This window comes from Mercenaria mercenaria, chromosome 1 (genome assembly GCF_021730395.1).
Source record: "Mercenaria mercenaria strain notata chromosome 1, MADL_Memer_1, whole genome shotgun sequence".
Lineage (NCBI taxonomy): Eukaryota > Metazoa > Mollusca > Bivalvia > Venerida > Veneridae > Mercenaria > Mercenaria mercenaria.
Window position 1 is genome coordinate 22,759,049 of NC_069361.1, and position 21,236 is coordinate 22,780,284.

Genomic DNA, 21,236 nt, shown 5'->3' on the forward strand with positions numbered 1-21,236 from the left:
AGTAAAGTTTAAATTTAATTTATATTTCAATGTAATCCCAATTGCTTCAAATTTTTGATATGATTTAAATTACATTTAATTTTGTATTAAACCCAAAGTCTTCATGCAGTGTTCGTTTTTTCTTTCTCAGATTAAAGTTTGTAACAATTGATCGGTTCCTATTCCCCATGATATGTTTGGATAATATTATAATGTTGTTTAGGGGGGGAAAAAAGGCACCACCACACGGGGAAAACGCCTCCAAAATGAAATGTTTTATTGGTGATAGCTGATTGGTCAATAACGTTTGTCAGTTAAATAGCTGATGGTTCGCCTACCTTTATAAACCACCTGCCAGACACAATACACAGCCACAGTTTAATATGGCCGCATTCAATAAACAGGTCCGATTTTACTGGAATACTGACCTGTATATTTTTTGTCGATTTTTATGAAGTTGAACAGTCACTCCCAAAAATTAAAAAGACAGACAAAATGCTTATAAAACGTATATGAAAGGCAGTCATAAAAACGTATTTTTTTTAAGGGAAGTCAATTTTTATGGATTTATGCGAACTTTTATTTCGATATTGAATACCAAGACTATTGAATATTCTTTGCTTTTGTAACATATATTGTAATCACATGCTTATTTGTTGAATAAAATACTTTTAAACCAAACATGCATTGCTAGTGTAGTTTTGTTTCTTGGATAAAATTAATTTGCAAACTTTGAACATTTGTTAGTAACAACGTAAGAACCAAATCCGCTTATCAGGTCACATTTGACCAGCATTTGCGATTTTGAACTTGGGACATTCTATCCCCTGTCATATAGTCAAATTTATTATTGGGCAAGTTCTATTGACCCCCTCAGTACTTAGATATGTTGTTTAAAAACATATTGAAATTTCAACAGATTAAATCAGGTAAATTTTACGGTCATACCCAATTTTTACAAGTCAAAAAAATACTTTAATAACAAAACTCGTTTAAAATAGCCAAATATCAAAACATGTTTGTATCTATTCTAAAGTTAGGTAAAATAAGAAATTATTTTGTTTTACATCATGATCATTTTCGGGCGATATATTAGAATAGGATTTTACCAGTGGCGGATACAGGATTTGGTGTCAGATGGGAGGTAAAATATTTGTAGTGCAGAGCAACTAGGGGGTCCGGGGGTATGCCCCCACCCTGAAAATTTTGAAACAATGGATCCATCTGGTGCATTCTGACGTGCTTTATTTGGTATTGCGAAGGACAGGTTTTGTGAAAAAATTTCAACACAAATAACATGCTAATAATAGTAATGTTTTCTGAATTGTCAGAACATATTCTTATTTTTGCGCAGATTCATGGAATTTCTAAGCCCGATTTCTTGGGATTTTTTTACCTAGGACTATGAAGCATTATTAAAGCTCGTGCAAACTTTATTTGATTTTAAGTGTGCGGCCATAGCGAGCGAGAAAAGAATGCATTTTTTTTCACCCAGAACAAAAGACAAATTACCTGTGCGACAGAGAAAAAAATGCATATTATATATTTTTCACCCAGAACAGAAGACAAATTACGTACTCGAGCGTAGCGAGCCAGAAAATGAATATTTTTCACCCAGAACAATAGATAAATCATTTATGCAAGCGCAGCGAGCGAGAAAAAAAAATGCATATTTTATATTTTTCAGTCAGAACAAAAGACAAATTATGTACGCGAGCGTAGCAACCCAGAAAATACGGTATATTTGCACTTATTTTACCAGACCAAAAGAAAAATTTAAACCTTTGCCCGGCGATTTTAGTGGGGGAGGGGGGGGGGGGGGGGGGGGGGGGGGGCACCCCGGGGTGCACCCCATGGACCCGTTTAGTGTTTCCTGCAAACTTGTGTGTTGAGATCAGTAAAAATGAATTTTATTCATTGTTTTTATTTCTTTTAACAATATTGATATACACTTTGCACTTTCAAATTTTAATGCATTTATATCGTTTTTGAATCTTTTTGTAAATGCATAATTTGTAATAATATTATTTATTTTATTTGTTCATTTCAAAAAAAAATGTGTCATAAAATCACCTTTTAAATTTAATTATCCCTTCAGATATATGTTTGTGTATGTGTCTAGGTATAGTCCAATTCTAGCCTTTTATAAAGTTTATATCCTAATAAAATAGGGTTATTATAACAGTAGCTTAATCTGGGATGCAGTATTCGGCTCGAGTGGATTTTGCCAGATCGGATCTCACAAGGCGCGCAAGCGCCCAGTGTGATCCGACCTTGCAAATCCATGAGAGCCGAATACAAAGTTCCAGATCCAGCTACTGTTATAATGACCCTTTTATTATATACCTTTACCATTTTGATTCTTGTTTTGTTCTTGAACGAAATCTTCAATGTTTATCAATATCAAATGGAATTTAGTGAAGTTTATATGTGCGCTATTTATAGAACTGTGTCAGGTTATGCATATTAATGAAAAAAGTCCGGCAGCTTTTACAATACGGAGGTACACTACGGAATTTAAAAGGTACAAAACGGAATTTTTGTTGTTGTTCATTTTTAATTGTGAAAAAAAAGCCGATTTTTACAGAATTTATGTAGGTAATATAATAATTCTATTTATTGTTTCTTTTTTAAGTCCAATACACACCACAGCTAGGGGCCCCCATCAGTTCTTTTCCGAACGATACTGAAGAAAATATTTTTTCGGTAAATTTTTGTTATTACTGTATTTTTTCTTTGTGTATGCTACGCCTTGTTAAGTTTTAGCATTAATTTTTAACAATTCTGTTTATTGTTATTACTTTTTAGATAAAGTCCCCCAAAATCACCGTTCAAAAATTAATTTTACATGTTGCTTCAAATGTATGCCTTTTTGGGCCATCTTTGTGTGTCATTGCATGTTTCGAAAAAGGTCGAGTCTAGACCAAGTCTTTATATTTTATAAATTTATTTATTGTTTTTAAAACCAATACATCCGCAAAATTACACCGAATCATGCATTTCCGAACGATACTTCAAACATTTTTACCGTAGACTTTTGCTATTAAATTTTGTGTCTTTGTGTACGATACATGTCTCTGTTAAGTTCAACATAGTTTGTTTACAATTTTTATTTTTTTTTTTATTTTTTTTTTAGATAAAGATCCTCTAAAAAAACCGTTCAAAAAATAAATAAAAATTTTTCTGCCTTCAAGTGTATGTTTTGTGTTGCCTTTTATGTTTTGTCGAAATCTAGTTCAATTCTAGCCGCTTATATGCATGAATCCATCCTGTTCACTTTCAAAGCCTATTGCAATTAGAGAAACTGTAAGCGAACAGCATGAATCTTATCCAGACCAGCCTGCGCATCCGCGCAGTCTTGTTAAGTTGGTCTGCTGATGCGCAGGCAGTCTGGAAACCATTCTGGTCGCAAAGCCATATGTTGGTTTTCTCAATGCGCGGCTCAAATGTTTAGCTAAAACTTATAAAAAATTCTTATGGTTTCCTGACATTAGTTTCTTGCTGACTATTCCCAAAGGCTCCTGCGCTTGGGAGTTAAACACGGGAGGGAATACTATGTTGGGTCCCCTCCCGTGGTAAGAACCAGACAACAATGCAATGCACAAATTTATACCAGTGCCGCCTTCGCAAATACTCTGTTTGCGTAAAAACATAAATCTAACGTATCAACGGTCCTTTTTTGGCCCCACAACTGTCCTTTTGAGGATTTATAAATTGTCAAGAAAAAAGTATCATCGGTTATTGTCATACATATATTACGTGTTTTTTCCTTTTTTGCATCGTATAAGTTTATGCAATTAAATTTGTAAATTTGTTGTTGTTCTTCTTGTTGTTATTTCTCAGGTTCATATAAACAGTTAATAAAGGGGGTTTTTTAAAAATAAAAATAATTATAAAGTTTTTACTTTTATAATTTATTTTGATTGATTGATTGAATTTATTTATTGATTGATTATTGATTTTTAAACCAATAAAACCCATATAACTTCGAATCTTTTTCGAACCCATACTGTAGAAAATAATTTTACGGTAAATTCCTGGGTTTTAACTGTAATTTATGTCTTTTGTGTGCGTTAAAGTCTTTTGTTATGATTCAGAATAATGTGTTACAATTTTATTTATTTTTATTAGATTTAAAAATTTCCTTAAAATCACCATTAAAACATCAATATACCAGTCCACATTCAGATTTTGGCTTTGTGATTTTCTTTGCATTCTTCTTGTGTCTTGTACGATACATGTCTCTGTTAAGATTCAGAATTTAATTTGTGACAATTTTATTTATTTTTATTAAATAACTTTTCCCTAAAATCACCGTTTAAACGTGAATATACCAGTCTACATTCAAACATGTCTTTGTGACCGGTTTTGCATGTCTTTTTCTGCCGATACTCACTTCTGTTGAGATTCTACAGACTTTTTTACAACATTAATAATCCTATACACATTTACATATATATATATGTCTTTGGGGACTGTATTTGCATGCCCTTAGCATGTCTTTGTGTGTCTTTGCATGTCTTAGCAGTGTTTAGCTGACCGTCTGATAGATTTCCCTCGTTACCTTAACCCACTCTTGGGGAAAGGGGCCCTCGCTGGTGTTGGAAAAAAAAATGTGACCTATCCCTTTTGCTTCTGATTTCAATGTTTACATTTTAAAAAAATGCGTGTTTATTTGTATTAAAACATGTTTTGTTTCGTTTGCAATTTAAAAAATGGTTAAGCTAAACTAAACACGCATGAGTATGCATTGTGTGGATTTGGGAAAGGGCTTAGAAATGACATTCTGTTCTGAAATTCATGTTTGCTCTTCAATGGTGCTTTAACATGATATTTTCAGGTTTGTGCTCGACGCGGTACTTTGCCACAGAACTAAAATTATTTTAGATTTTAACATACTGAATCCCACTGAGTCCTGTTTAGCTCATTTGACATGAATGTCGCGCGTCGTGGGCCCCCCGTCATATGTAGATGAACATGGAGATGAACAAACAACGAAACCCTGCTAATAAGTTGAAAATGCAATTACATATTGTTATGTATGGTGGTTTGTTTAGGACAAAAATTTTTTTTAAAATTAATTTCTCTTGAGCGCTCGTTTTAAAGTGTCGTGCGCACTAGATAAAACTTCGAGCGCTCGAGATAAGATGTCATGCAATCGAGATAAGATTTCGAGCGCTCGAGATAATTTGTAAAGCGACCTTCACTTTTCACAAAATCATTTCAGTATGAACAGTTGAGTAAAATGGTACCATGAAGCTCTTTTGCGTTAAATTGGTTTTGACAAAAACTTTAGAGAAAATAAGTTTAGTTCAAGGCGGCCATGCCTTTTACCATATCAAATGCCGTAAACACCAAACAAAGAACAGACATTGTTTGCATTATTCTAAAATTGAACAAGCAGTTTTAACAAAGCAGTTTGGCAGAAAGTGCCTTTTTTATGAAAACTTGATTAAGTTGGCTCCACTTCGAACGGCTTTTAATCTAGAAAATCTTTAAAATTTTACATATGTATACAGTGTATACTTTGAACATCTTCTTTTCTAAAGAGCTTGTTCGATTTCAGAATGAATTTTAAACCCCTAGCAGTATATTGAACAATGATTATTTTTTCTTATGTATTGGCAAAAAATATGTCATGCGAACGTTTAACAAAACTGCTCACACTTTCGATTTGTGCAAAACTGGCCGTTTTTAGGACGGAATTTGTTTCATATTTTTCTTTTATCTGTAGACCCAGGTGATCGATCTAGGCCTAACATAGGGAGTCTTATTAAAAGATTATCTCGGACGTCATTATCTTATCTCGAGCGCAAGCATCTGATCTCGAGAGCACAATACCTTGTCTTGGGAATGACATTTATCTCATAGCATGGGGATCTTGTCACAAGCGAATGAAATCTTTTTTCGATCGCATGAATCTTATCGCGAGAGCACGAATCTTATGTTTGAGTGTGCGATATCTTATTGCAACCCAGGCATTTTATCCCGAGTGCGTGGGCATCTTATTTAGATCGCACAAAATCTTATATCGAGAGCAAAGAATCTGATCTCGAGGGCAACGACATCTTATTCCATCGCTCAGATCTTATTTCGACCATACTCATCTTACATCGAACGCACGACTTATTTTTCTCGATCGCACAATATCTTGTATCGAGCTCACAGCATCTAATTTCGATCGCTAGACATCTTTTCTTACCATACGACATGTATGTCGAACGCACGACTTATCACCTCGTTCGCACGATATTTATTTCGAGCTCACGATATTTTATTTCGATCAGATGAATCTTATTTTTTATCGCTTCAGAAATTTGGGGAAGAAAAATATGTGTGTCCTAAATATACCAACGTATTTTGATGTAGGGGTCAAAAAACTAACACTAAAAATTTGTATCAAGATCAAAATTCCCCATATTTACCAATATATACATAAAACGAGTGATCTTCTACCAAGTCATTGTTAGACAGGCTCAGCCCAATTTGAGAGACCAATTTCGGTAAATGTTTTCTAATAGGAAAATGTATGATTTTACGGATACATAAAAACCTTGCCACCGAAGGATCGATGACAGATTTCTTTCAAGACAATTAAACGCAAGTTCATGCACATGCGAGTAGTAGACTTGTATGAATTTATGACGAGCACTTGAGGGGGACAAACGACAACTATTATAGTTCGGAGGAAATCGCAAAGTACTGCATTCTTAATTACCATTAAATAAAATTTGAATGTCCTTTAATTTATTGGGCAACTTTTACATGAAAACAAAAATCATATAAAATAAGTCTATTTCACGTCAAGAAAAGTTAGATACAGACGGCGCGGATAGCTACGTCCAGCCACGGATAGAAACGTAGTAAACCTTATCGATCCGTACCTGAGACATACGAGGGGTGTTTCATAAATAATGCAACTGTTACAAAATCTCGAAAACCACGTGCCCAAATTCCACCATCAAATCCATATTTTTCGCTCGAGCAATTATTCGTCTCCATTTTTTCTCGAGATTTGGTTAATTTTATATTGAACCAGGTACAAATATGTAGTTTCGAAGTAGGTTTTCTTCATGTACTACATATTAAAATGGTTGGAAAACGTTCAGAAAAGTGGCTACAAATTCGTTCATACATTCAAGCCGGAATAAAATTGGATAAGTGCAAAAGTTATTTTTAATGAAATTTTTTAATAAAGTATGGACACTATAAGTTTCATATAGTACAGTGACGAGATGGATATCTCGATTCAAATTGGGAAGGGAGCAGGTAGAAGACCTTCGACGTTCTGGACGGCCAAAGACAACAGCCATCAAGAAAAACGTCCAGTTAATTAAGGACTTATTACATCAGGATGCTCGCTTAACTGTGCGTGATTTAGCCCGTCGATCAAGAATATCATCGGCACGAGTTCATTTCATTCTTTGCAAAGTCCTGCTCGTGAAAAAAAAATGTGCACGATGGATACCACACCTTCTGACAGCCGAACAAAAACAGGAGCGCGTTCGAAAGGCCAAGAAACTGCTTAAGTTATACCCTGAATTTGACATTTAAAATTTAATAACGTTTTTCAGAATTAATAAAAAGGTGATGAGCATGGGTTCACTTCTTTGAGCCCAAACGGAAGTGTTCTACCGGGTATGGGCAACAAAACATTGCCCAAAAGGCCAGTTATTGCCAAACGTTTTGCAACAGTGAAGAAGGTATTGTACTGCATTTTTCTTCTCATAAACGGACCTGCTATACAAGTACCTGTTCCAAGAGTAGGGTGTTAACTGCCAAATTCTACAAAACCCTTGTTCTTAAGAACTGAACAGATACTTTAAAGTACGACGACCACAAAATGGGATGAAGTACATTTCACTTCTTCATGACAACGCATCCTCACATAAGGCTCAGATTGTTAAAAGATTATTGAGCAAAAAAAGGTTCGAGTTTTGGAACATCCAGCCTACTCGCCAGACTTGGCACCATGTGACTATTTTTTGTTCCCAAAGCTGAAATCAATGCTCTCTGGGAGACGCTATGCTTCGCGGAAAGCCCTTGGATCAGCTATTTGCCAGTATATGAGACTTATACCTATTGAAGACTACCAAAACTGCTTCCATAATGATAAAAGACTAAAAATTTTGTGTGAAGTCAGAGGAGAATAGTTCGAAGGAATGAAATAAATTTTTTTTGTAAATCATTGATAAAAGTATAATACAAAGATGAGTTGCATTATTTATGAAAACCCCTCGTACATTAAAGTTGTAATCCGTATCATTCCGTACCAATCCACACGGTTCAGGTACGGATCGATAAGGATTACTACGTTTTACCCGTGCTAGGCGTAGCTACTGCGCCGTATGTGTGACTGAGGTAATAAAAAGCCTTTTTGAAGCCCTAGAACGCAACCAAACGTCTTTTTGTAGCCAAACTGTTACACTTGTTACAGCTCATTTCTTAAATTTGGCCGAAAAAATCTTCAGTAGTGTTATATGATGTAACAAGGATCTTACAAAGGGTGTTCATGTATGTTACTTCGTTACGCGTGGTCTAAGATGGGCGGGCTTTTTGTAGTCAAAACGTTACAAATTGTTACACCTCATATTTTAAATTTTGGGAGAAAAACGTCTTTATTAATGTTATATAGAGGTAACAGGATTGTTCAAAGATGTTATATGTATGTTACTTATGTTACGTGTGTCTAAGAAGAGGTGTCCTTTTGTAGTCAAAATGTTACACATGTTACACCTCATTTTTTAAATTTGGTCGAATTTCGTCTTAGTAGGTAGTTTATATAGATGTAACAAGAATGTTTAAAGGATGTTAATGGATGTTACTAATATTACGTGTGTCTGAGAAGAGGCGTCATTCTGTAGTCAAAAGTTACACATGTTACACCTCATTTCTTAATTTGGTCGAAATACGTTTAAGAAGGTTTGTGTTTTATAGATGTAACAGGATGTTACAAGGTGTTACATTTGGGTGTTACTTTTGTACATGTGTCTGAGAAGAGGCGTCATTTTGTAGCCAAATGTTACAATTTTTACACCTCATTGCTTAAATTTGGCCGAAAAAACGTCTTTATTATGCTATTTAGATGTAACAACGATGTTACAAGGATGTTACATGGTGTTACTTTTTGTTACAGGTGTCTGAAAAGAGGGTCTATTTGTTTGTCAAAATGTTAACATGTTACACCTCATTTCTTAAATTTGGCCGAAATCGTCTTAAGTAGTGTTATATTAGATGTAACAAGGATGTTACATAGATGTTACTTATGTTACGTGTGTCTGAAAAGAGGCGTCTATTTGGGAGTCAAAATGTTACACATGTTACACCTCATTTCTTAAATTTGCCGAAATACGTTTAAGTAGTTTTTATATGATTTTAAAAGGATGTTACATGGATGTTATTGTTACATGTGGGCTGAGAAGAGGCGTCTTTTGTAGCCAAAAAGTTACACATGTTACACCTCATTGCTTAATTTGGTCGAAAACGTCTTTATTAATGTTTATGAGGTAAAAAAGGATGTTTTCAATGATGTAACATGTATGTTACTTATGTTACGCGTGTCTACGAAGAAGCGTCCTTTTGTAGTCAAAATGTTACACATGTTACACCTCTTTCTTAAATTTGGTCGAAATTTCGTCTTAAGAAGTTTGTGTTATTTTGATGTAACAAAGGGTGTTACAAGGATGTTACATGAATGTTACTTATGTTACATGTGTCTGGAAGGGCGTCTTTTTCTAGTCAAATGTTACACATGTTACACTCATTTCTTAAATTTGGTCGAATACGTCTTCAGTAGTGTTATTTGATGTAACAAGGATGTTTTCAAAGGATGTTACATGGTTGTTACTTATGTTACATGTGTCTGGAAAGGCGTCATTTTGTAGCCAAAATGTTACACATGTTACCCTCATTGCTTCAATTTGGCCGAAAAACGTCTTTATTAATGTTTGTATAGGGGGTATCAAAGATGTTACATGTAAGTTACCTATGTTACGCGTGTCTAAAAAGAAGCGTCCTTTTGTAGTCAAAATGTTACACATGTTACATCTCATTTCTTAAATTTGCCCGAAAAACGTCTTTTTTAATGTTATATAGAGGTAACAAGGATGTTACAAGGATGTTACATGGATGTTACTTATGTTACATTTTGTCTGAAAAGAGGCGTCTATTTGTAGTCAAAATGTTACACATGTTAACCCTCATTTTTACATTTGGCCGAAATACGTTTAAGTAGTGTTATTTAGATGTAAAAGAATGTTACAAGGATGTTACTTTTATGTTCTTTTTCGAGTGTCTAAGAAGAGGCGTATTTTTGTAGCCATTAAAGTTACACATGTTTACACTCATTTCTTAAATTTGGCCGAAATACGTTTTCAGTATGTTATTGATGTAACAAGATGTTACAAGGATGTTACATGGATGTTACTTATGTTACATGTGTCTGAGAAGAGGCGTCTTTTGTAGTCAAAATGTTACGCATGTTACACCTCATATTTTAAATGTGGTCGAAAAACGTCCTTATTAATGTTATATAGAGGTAACAAGGATGTTACAAGGATGTTACATGGCTGTTACTTATGTTACATGTGTCTGAAAGGAGGCGTCTATTTGTACTCAAAATGTTACACATGTTACACCTCATATTTTAAATTTGGCCGAAAAACGTCTTTATTAATGTTATATAGAGGTAACAAGGATGCTACAAGGATGTTACATGGCTGTTACTTATGTTACATGTGTCTGAAAGGAGGCGTCTATTTGTACTCAAAATGTTACACATGTTACACCTCATATTTTAAATTTGGGCGAAAAACGTCTTTATTAATGTTATATAGAGGTAACAAGGATGTTACAAGGATGTTACATGGGTGTTACTTATGTAACGTGTGTCTGAGAAGGAGCGTCTTTTTGTAGTCCATTTCTTAAATCAATCAGAAGTGGGGCATTAAAAGATATTACATGATCTTTATTTATGTTACTTAATGTTACGTTATGTTACTTGAAGTTATGCTTGTAACAAATGCAACGTATGTCACGAAATTGCGCCAATTTTGTGCTCTAGGTGGAGATCCCAAAAAATGTTTTTTCGATTCCATTTAAAAATAAAATGTTCAAACCTACAAACCTACAGCATGTGAAGTTGTAACTACACCCACCCCACCGTGTTCAAGATGTCCTACTTGATTGTATTCCCTAAGGACAACTATTCTTTTAAGTTCAAATATACATGTTAAACAGCGACACTTGATGCCAAACTACTCAGAAGACAATATTTCGTTCTAATTACACTTCAGGCTCACATTTCAAATAGCTCCATTTAATTTTTAAAGCTAAGTTTATTACAGTAAACGTTTTCCATTCAAAATAATTTCATTAGTCATTGAATTTATTGTTTTTTGGTTTTCTCCTTTTATGGCCCTCACGGTAAACGTCCATGTACACTATTAAAAGTAGCACTTTTTCGACCATGTAATTGTGCATATCATCTATTTGGACAGTGATTTCATTTGTTTTTAACACAAAATTAAAAGCCTTATGGGACATAAAAAGATATTTGCTAAACTATCCATTATATGAGTTGTCTGTCTCTGCCAAGAGGACGTGCGAAAAGTCGGTGTTTCATACCCGGATTTCCATTTGACATAACCTTCAATAATTTTATGTTCAGTGTTTGTCTCTACTAAAAAGTGCAAGATCGAATGATTTATACGAGTAGCTTTACGATGTCTTACAGAGGATTTTACCACTTAAAAAATGACTGAAATAGGTTACATGTATAAATATTGATGAGTTCCAACTTTTCAACATTAATTATTATAAAACAAATCAAAAGATGCATGTTGGAATAAGTTACACTTCGAGGAAAAGAAGAGTTTGGTTATTCAGATAAATCTAATAAAGATACCGTCTTCTCACAATTGCCGCCAGAAATAAGTTTACAAAACTTATATATTGATTTTATTCATTATTGAAATAGAAGTAATCTGATTTGTTAAAACAATTTTCATTAAAAACTATGTTAACAATACGAGCGTTTTTTTTTTTAAATTTTAATTTTTTTATTCAAGGTTGTGCCATTTTTAAAATGCATCCCTGAAAATAATACAAAGCGTTTTGAATGTAACGAATATTTATTTGCATCAGGACAGCTGCCTACATATATGTGTATGAGAGTAAAATAACGAGCAAAGAAGAATCAATTTGAAAGATATAATGAAACGGTCACATTCATTTAATAGTCAACTAAAATGTATCATTGTACTAACAGCTATGTTTCCTTTGTTTTCGAAATCAAAAGGATTTTTGAAGTTAATGCTTAAATGCAAATTGCATTTCTGAGTGTCACAATTCAACTGAGTTATTTTACGATGTCTTTTGAAAGAAAAAAGCCCTACGAAAATTGGCATATACAGAATGTTCCAAACAAATGGTGCAGAGTTTGGAAGTATGTACATAGGCATCTTTAAATGTATGATGAACTTATCCTGTTTTTGTTAAAAAATATACATACATCAAAATGTTAGAGTTGATTTCTGTCATACTCTGTCTATTGACGCTATAATGTATTTGCCTATGTACACTACCGAAAAATAGATAAAGGTAGCTATTAGACATAAAAGTTTAAACTCAGCCCAATACTAACGTGATCTATATGTAACAGATACATCGATATCTTTTCCTTTAAATGAATTAGTGTTTTTAACTTTTCAACCTTTTGAAAAGACGCAGGCTGACATTCTAGTAAAAACTCAAAATTAACAATTGATATCACAATCTGAATGTGAAGAAGTCTCCACAGGAAATACAATGTGTATATTGAGCAGATCAATAATTCCCTCCTACAGTAAAAGTGATACAAATCACTACTGTAACAGTCAAAGAAACTGGTCTATTTGAAAATGTATGTCGATTGTTATGCTAAAAGAACAAAATGTGCAGTGTTAACTTACATCGGAAATTACATCAGCAACTTTGAACACATGATACATAAACCAATAACTTCAGTAAAGAATACAATCGTACCTGTTGTTAAATATCAAAAACATAAACACAATGAAATACAAAAGCCGCAGTTTTGAAGTACAATGAGACTCACATACTATCCTGGCTTTTGTATTACATAACGTAATGTGTAATGTTTCATACTGTATGTTTCATTAATCTTTAAAATGGTTGATGGAATGACTAGTATGTTTTTAGAAATGTCACATGCTTGATTTATGCATCAGTCAGGAAGAGTAATATACGAGATACGTAATTAGATAGGTGGATTTACTTAAATCTAATGTAAGGTATGTCAAATTCTTAGATTCCATCATGATCTTTCTTTCTTTCTTTTGGATGAAAGACGAAACTATTCAGAGTTGACACGTACTGTACCAAAATCTAAATATAATTATCAACCCGTTTACATTGTTGTACGAAGAAACCACTAGCAAATGCTAATTTATGCATTGATGCTGAAAGAGACATCATAGTTTCACTTTAGTTTGTTGACATACAATAATTCAGTATAGTAACATTGTTAAGTGCAACAAAAATTATAACTGACAGGTATACATGTTCAGTAAACATGCTTTGTTCGAATAACGAACATACAAATGCAATCATTGGTGTGTTTACAATGTTTTTGTTCTTCAACGTGGAAAATTGGAGTGGCGACAGTTACGTATGTTACGTTTTAATGTATCTTTATTCACTTAAAGCATTAAAGCAAAAGTTAAGCAATAAAGCTTATTTAAGCTTACTTGGACATCTACTATAACAGGAAACTATTGTACCTCAAACTATTAATTGACTTAATTTATTGAGAAGCAGCATATGTTACACTAGTTCGAACTTTACCTATAATCTAACCTGATTGCAAAATATTATATATTCTAATGAAACTGAATAAAATGATGAATCTTATCCGAGTTAATTGATGATATCTTATATACATACAGTTATTTTAATAATATGATTTATTTGTTATCAAACTGGCGAAAAATAGCTTGAGTGGGTGGAATATTTTAATCCCTAAAATTTAGTAGAAATCCTCATCATTTGGAATAAATTATCACAGGAAGTTTTAACTACTTTAGAACAATTTCTTAGTCAAAACTCTCAAATCTGAAAGCCAGGATTGAAACAATCTTGTAATTTTCATTTGTATTCGATAAATATTTCAAAGAGAGATGATTTTGCATTTTTCATACTGCAGGTTTACTACAAGTATACTTTTTATCTGAGATACAACAGAAAGCGACATCCCGTCTTAAACGATCACGGAATGAATGTATTTATGGCGGAAGTAGATGGATCTTTTGCTTTCGTTTACGAAATCGAAAAACTAGAGGACTTACAGAAACAGTCCCACAGACAAAAGGCGAAACCATCAAAATGTTTAGTTTATAATGTTTTCTCTTTGAATTTCCCCGATATGTTAATTTATATCTAAGTGTCAGTATGAAATTGGTGGCAAACTCTTTACTATTTGCCAATGATGAGTTTGAAAAAAAAACTTTTCCATTTTCATGCGTATTGTGCCTTTAACAATTTTCATGAACATTAAATGGAAAAAAGATGAGTGATATTTTTGTGATTAGATTAAAATACGCAACGTAACTGCCTTAACTGATGTGCGTTAACTTTTTATTTATACTTATAAAAAGACTAGGTTTTTGTTTTGTTTCATATGTATGTACAGATCGACTTATATCAAATTTATTCATTCAGCTGACATTTAAGTCATTTAATCGTTATGTGTTTAAAGAAACGAAATACTTTTCGTCATAATGGAAATGTTATTTATAAATTTTGCATCAATTCATTATCTAATGAAATTTCATTTCATGTTTGAAAATAGGTATAAAACACACAACTGATTACTACTGAAGTCATTAGATTCTTCTATGATTTTGTTAATGACAGCATCTACGTAGTTGATTCGCGCAGCTCATTTATTAAAAGGATGTGAACTTACATACATGTTAGAACTCACCGGGTGTGTTATACAAACTGAATTATTCCATGAATTTCGAACTCCGGGTTCGTAAGGTACATTTACAGAGGGCCAATCAAAAGACAAACTGAAATATCCTAGTTTGTTTAGTTTAAAATAGCTTTTCACCGAACAGGATAGACATCTAAAAAAAGCTAAAGTCATATGAGCTTCAACGAAACAAATCACGTGATTTATTTTGAGATACTACTTAAGAAATCGCTCTTCTATCTGTACACACCAATATCGGTGAAGGTTACTGATACAGGTGCAGGAAAAGTGACGATAAGAATAGTGATTATGGTAAGTTAAACTAAGTTTATTTATTAAATATATGTACCTTGCGCAAAAATTATTTATTTTGAACCAAAAACACTGAAGTGAAAACTGTCTGAGGTTCTTCCTTAATGTATCTTGAATATGGGACGTAAAATGTTTTATAGCATGCCAGGATAATTAAAGACCTACAATGTGAAACATAATGTGTTTGAATTTAGGTTTTGTTGGTTTAACGTTACACTGGTGTGGATGACTTGACACGAAATCAGAAAACGTTTCATGAGTTGAAATAACAATAAAATATTGTCGGACAAAAATCAATTTTCAATAAACATATAGAAAAAAATAAGAATATTCTATATTAATGCACATTTTGAGTAAATACATTTTTTCATTTAGAATTATTGAATTTGTTGATATTTCCGTGCTTAAATCGACAAACTTTATAAAATATTTTTAAATTTCTGAAATTAAAGTCTAAGCGTAAACACAGATTTCAAGCTAAATCTTAAGATGAGATCTCCGGTGTCCAGCTAAATGTAAAACTTAATAATCCTTGAAGCAGCACTGATTTCGAAACATTTTGCTTCAATTTAATTATTGCCGTTTGCTATTCTGCTTAGCATGCTTGACGACAAAATATCTTTAAACATATTTTCTGTCATTTTTGTCATTTTATATAGTCACGAAAGGACAAAATATAGCGCTCGGCTCAAAGAAAAAAGTTTATTAAAACCTGTCTACACTCACAGATAGAAATACAAATATTAAGAACTATATTGATTTGAGTTTTAAAGCTAGATTATTACTCGCTGCTTTTCATGTCATATACATTTTATAAATTTGTAATATAGTTTCCATTGACACCTAGTGTGCTACTTTTAAGCCTGGCATTATTGAGAACTATTTTACATTTGCCCATTTTTACTTTAACAAATGGCAATATTTTCTATTACAGGAGGTCAAACTTGTGCTAGCTCTTGTTTTCTGTACTTGTGTGTGGCTTTCAGATGGCTATAACATCGATTATCTCAGAGCGTCACGAATTTTGGAAAAGTACGCGAAGAGTCTAGAAGAAAATGCTGAAAAGGTAAAAGAACTATTTATAAAAGGGATCGTTTAACGTAATATGAAATGTCTTCACCCAATTCATTAAATGATATAATCATTAATATAAACGTGTTTAAAACAATGTCACTTAAGATACGTTGATATATTTCCAAACTATAAGTTTGAGTATTGCTTTTGTGCTAAATTGTTTTGAGTTATCTAAAACTGTAAAACTTTAATCAACATTTTGCATTTATGTATATTTCATTTTTCTAAGAACATTCTTTGACCTACATTTACAGCAATTTTCTTTAACTGGATAAAATATACATGCTTTTCATTTTAGAAAGGAAAGAGTTACAGGGCCCAGCTACAAGGTGATCTATGTAATTTCAGTACCTACGACATTGACCAGGACGGAGTAATCGAAAAGGACGAACTGTTGACTATCAGTGCGGGGAACGACGCAGTATTGGCTGTCTTAGATTTAATGGCAGGTTTGTAAATGGTTTACTATTTTCTCATTCTGCAATTTCAAAACATAACAACAAATTTTTATAGAGGTTTACCCAGTGTGTACCCATAAAAAGAATTGTCTTAGTATAATAATCAGAGAAAAAATACATGGTATTTTTAGAAAATTGTATAGGATGAGCTTAAACATAGTTTCTGATTACTAATACTGTTAATATGTAGATTAGCAAGGTTGATGTTAAAGCACACCGAACGCTTAAATATCCCTCTTGGCAAAGCCTAATCAATGATAGGACAAAATGTTTATTATAACAACACTAATTCGAATTAAGGCTGGGATTGTTGGCTGGCACATTACGCAATAGATTCTGTTGTAAATGTAAATCACTTTAAGTCCTAGTCAGGGTTTAATTACGCAATCGAATGTTCTTTTGTTTTCATTTTAGCCTTAAATAACTATAAAATCCAATGTAATGACTATTACTTTCTTTATTTATCTATCAATTTAGAGGTAAAGGTGCATGTAGTTGAGGCACTGGACAAATTAAAAAGCCCAGTCTATAATAAATAACAGACTCAGGGGCCACCATAACCGAGTGGTCTATGTCGCTGACTTGACCCTTATCAATATTGGTTCAACCCTCACATGGAGCGTTGCATTTTCATAAGAGGAAGTCACCAGCTGTTCTACCCAGGGGTCCGCCCGTTCTGAAATAATTAATGGAGAGGCAATTGGATTTTTTTCTGTTGCCAGTTGCTTCTTTGTACCAAAAATTGGAATATGGGAGTAATAATGTTTAATATATGTAGGTGTCTCATCAGTTAGCATGACCGGTCCTTTCAATACGATGGCACTATAATAAATAACCATTTTTTTTCAATCATACTAACCAATCACATCATCTCATGTTTCTTTTATTTTCCAGATAACAAATCAGTAATGCCAGAAGAATTCTATGCATTGGTACCTATGTTCATACCTGAATGTCCCGACTCTGACCAGAAATAACATCCTGTGTCCAGTTCCGTGAAAGTTGTGTTTGCAAAAACAATAGAATGATTACAGACATTAAACTAAATAGCTTTTGTAAAAAATATGATAGCATTTCATTGTTTTTATTATCTTAAGGTATTTATCTGAAATGTTCCCAATAATAGATTTTATTACAAACTTTCACTATTGTTTTAAATTTCATTTATAGCAGTATAATGCTATAAACTTATCAATATAAATTACAGACAATCAAAGACATAAATGTAAATTGTGTCTGTAACAGGATAACATTGTTTTTATTAGCTTAAGAGGATACTTTAAAATTGGAAAAAATGGTGGGTGGGGTAGTATAAACTTTATCTGCAAAAAAGTACAAAGTTTTGGTACATGAAATGGATACTGTTTGAACTGTTATTAGTACACAAACGAGGAATGCTCAATAAAATAAAGATAAAAACTCAAATAAGATAGTTATTGTTGAATAACATACGACTCGCTGTGAACTTTCAAAGCCAACAATGCATCCTTTTTTTGTGTGAAAATAATAGCACTTTACCTTGACCAAATATTTATCAATATCCTACAGATTCTAATTGAAAGAAAAAGCGTGAAATAACTTCACTATCTTTATTTTCATTTTGCATACCGTAAGCTGAAACGCAGCATTTAGTTTGTTTACAAAGTAGTGCATATGAAAAGATGTGGTGGTCAAGGATGGCCACATTCCAAAACTGAAAGAGTATATTCACCTTAATACATTAAACGATTATTGTTACAGAAGTTGTGTTGTTTGCAATAAGGGTCTAAAACTCGTTATTAATTTTCAACTTGGCATTCACACAATATAATGCATTTAAATATCGAAACACATTCAACAAACTTTTGAAAAATTGCATTTTCTTAAAAATCTTTAAAATATGGTATGAAATTTGGTTGAGAGGTCAAATCACTTTCAAATCTCATTCACAAAATTTACTAATATACAGCAGGAATGGCAATGATCAAAACTCGACAAAAATACAATTATCTTCACTTTTATGCCTTTTAAAGTGTAAATCCTTGAATTCTCCACCATACCTTTCATTCGTGTTACACGAGACTGCTGTTATTCAGGTAAAAAATCGGGGTCAGACAAGTTGTACATGCAATACATTCCAAACGTAATTAATTGATAACGCAGGTAAAATCTCATAACGTAATGAAAACGTTTAATGTTGCATCAATAACTACACTTACACTGATCTGAGTAGCAGTCAGTTAATTTGTGACTTTATCAATTCATGTTGTTTGTGTTATTGTTGTCAAAAAGTATAACGGAAGTGATTCACAACTGAAAGCGGAAATGACTCCGATTCGGAAATAGTCCGCTGTAAGTAATATTTTATGATAAAGGTCCATAGAAATTAATAATTTACAGATACTGAAGACGCATTTTCTGAATAGGATTCATTCTTTGATTAGAAATAAACATAGACAGATTTTTTAAAAATATACACGTGCTGACACCTATGTTGTCTCCCGTTGTATGATTAGAGTTACAGTTTGTCCAGCGCAGTAATAATTTTTGGAGTGAATTGCCGAGAAGTCGTGTGAAAATTTAAAAAATTGTAAATAAAGTAAAATTAATCACCTTTTCAAAATAAACTTCAAGTGATCGACGTTGTGTATTTTACCCATTAGGCCAGTGTAGCATCTTATATACTTTTATGTATTAATTTTGTGTAACGTCGGGTTATGCCCTTGCAATGCTAATCCCATTCCGATTTTTTTGGTTTACATTTATCAATGGAAAAGATGACGTCGATTCCGAGTTTAGATGGCGGGGCGTTAAATTTATTTCCTGTTTAAGCAAACCTGGTACGTTACAAAGAAAAAAACTCAATACAACATCTTTTGTTACACTTGTATTGTATAAAACCTGTTGTGTCCTTATACAAAAGCTTTATATTTGGTGTTAGATGTACTTTCACAAAGACCTATGTTTTCTTATTACAATCATAGTATCACATCTTTATTCTCAAAGTACCGAATATTACATGTGTCTTTGAGTATTATATCAATTAAGGAATATGTCTTTTATCTGCCCACCACAAATTTCTTAAAAATCCACCCCTTCCTCATTTCTGCATGAAAGGTGAAAGTAGCAAAATGCGTCCCCTTAAGGTATTTATGTGGGCCTCCTTGGCCAAGTGGTTAAGATTGCTGACTTCAAATCACTTGTCCCTCATCGATATTGGTTCGAGTCTTACTCGGGGCGTTGAATTATACATGAGAGAAAACCATCCAGGTGGCTAACGGAAGGTCGATGGTTCTACCAAGGTGACTACTCATTATGAAATAACGCACGGAGGGGCAGCTGGGTTATTCTCCACCGTCAAATGTTGAAAATTGCATGTGAGTTATAATTGTGTCGGTTCGACGTTAAACCCAACAAATAAGTATCTATTTCATGTTTCTAATAGAAACTTGAGCGTTTATTAATAAAACAAGATTTTATCACAAACTTCCATCTTTCCTTTATTTTCATTTTAGTCGTATATTACTATTATCCGTAAGAATTGACCAGTCTCTCATTAATCTTCGCCAGTAATTTCGGGCGTTTCCGTTATTTTACTCAATATTTGTATCGTAAAAATATCTGTATTACTTAAATAACCGACTTGGTAAACCGATGAATCGGTGTAACGTAGTGACAGATATAATTTAATAAAAAATATAGTTAGACGTAGGACTCGAATCCATAATTCCGACAGGTAAACGTTTTGTCCACACAGCTACGAGAGCTGTAAATGCGACATTGTGTACACTGTATATATATGCCATAGTTATATCGCTAAGTGCCAAGTCAATACAATACTTACGGACAACATAGACGAATCAAAAAAGCAAGATTTGGTTTATTAGCTCATCTAATTTTTTGAAAAAAAAATGATAAGTTATTGTCATCATTTGATTGGCGTCGGCGTCGGCGTCGGCGTTGCCTAGTTAAGTTTTATGTTTAGGTCAGCTTTTCTCCTAAACTATCAAAGCTATTGCTTTGAAACCTATTGCTTTGAAACTTGCAACACTTATTCACCATCATAAGTTGACCCTGTACAGCAAGAAACATAACTCCATCCTGCTTTATGCAAGATTTATGGCCCCTTTTGTACTTAGAAAATATCAGATGTCTTGATTAAGTTTTATGTTTAGGTCAACTTTTCTCCTACACTATCAAAGCTATTGCTTTGAAACTTGCAACACTTGTTCACCATTATAAGCTGACCCTGTACATCAAGAAACATAAGTCCATCCTGCTTTTTGCAATAATTATTGCCCCTTTTGGACTTAGAAAATCAGTTGTCTTGGTTGAGTATTATGTTTAAGTCGGCTTTTCTCCTAAACTATCAAAGCTATTGCTTTAAAACTTGCAACAGTTTTTCACTATCATAAGCGGACGCTGTAACATGAAACATAACTCTATCTTGCTTTTTGCAA

The 21,236-nt window shown here is 33.1% G+C and overlaps 1 protein-coding gene across 1 annotated transcript; it reads left to right on the plus strand.

Annotated features, from left to right (window-relative positions):
• The first annotated feature begins 15,109 nt into the window (after positions 1 to 15,109).
• On the plus strand, positions 15,110 to 17,940 carry LOC123543937 (uncharacterized). Its single transcript, XM_045330003.2, has 4 exons — positions 15,110 to 15,265; positions 16,200 to 16,331; positions 16,638 to 16,788; positions 17,692 to 17,940. Exons 1-4 carry the CDS (start codon positions 15,128 to 15,130, stop codon positions 17,772 to 17,774), a joined length of 504 nt encoding a protein of 167 aa, XP_045185938.2. The 5' UTR covers positions 15,110 to 15,127; the 3' UTR covers positions 17,775 to 17,940.
• Positions 17,941 to 21,236: the final 3,296 nt, after the last annotated feature.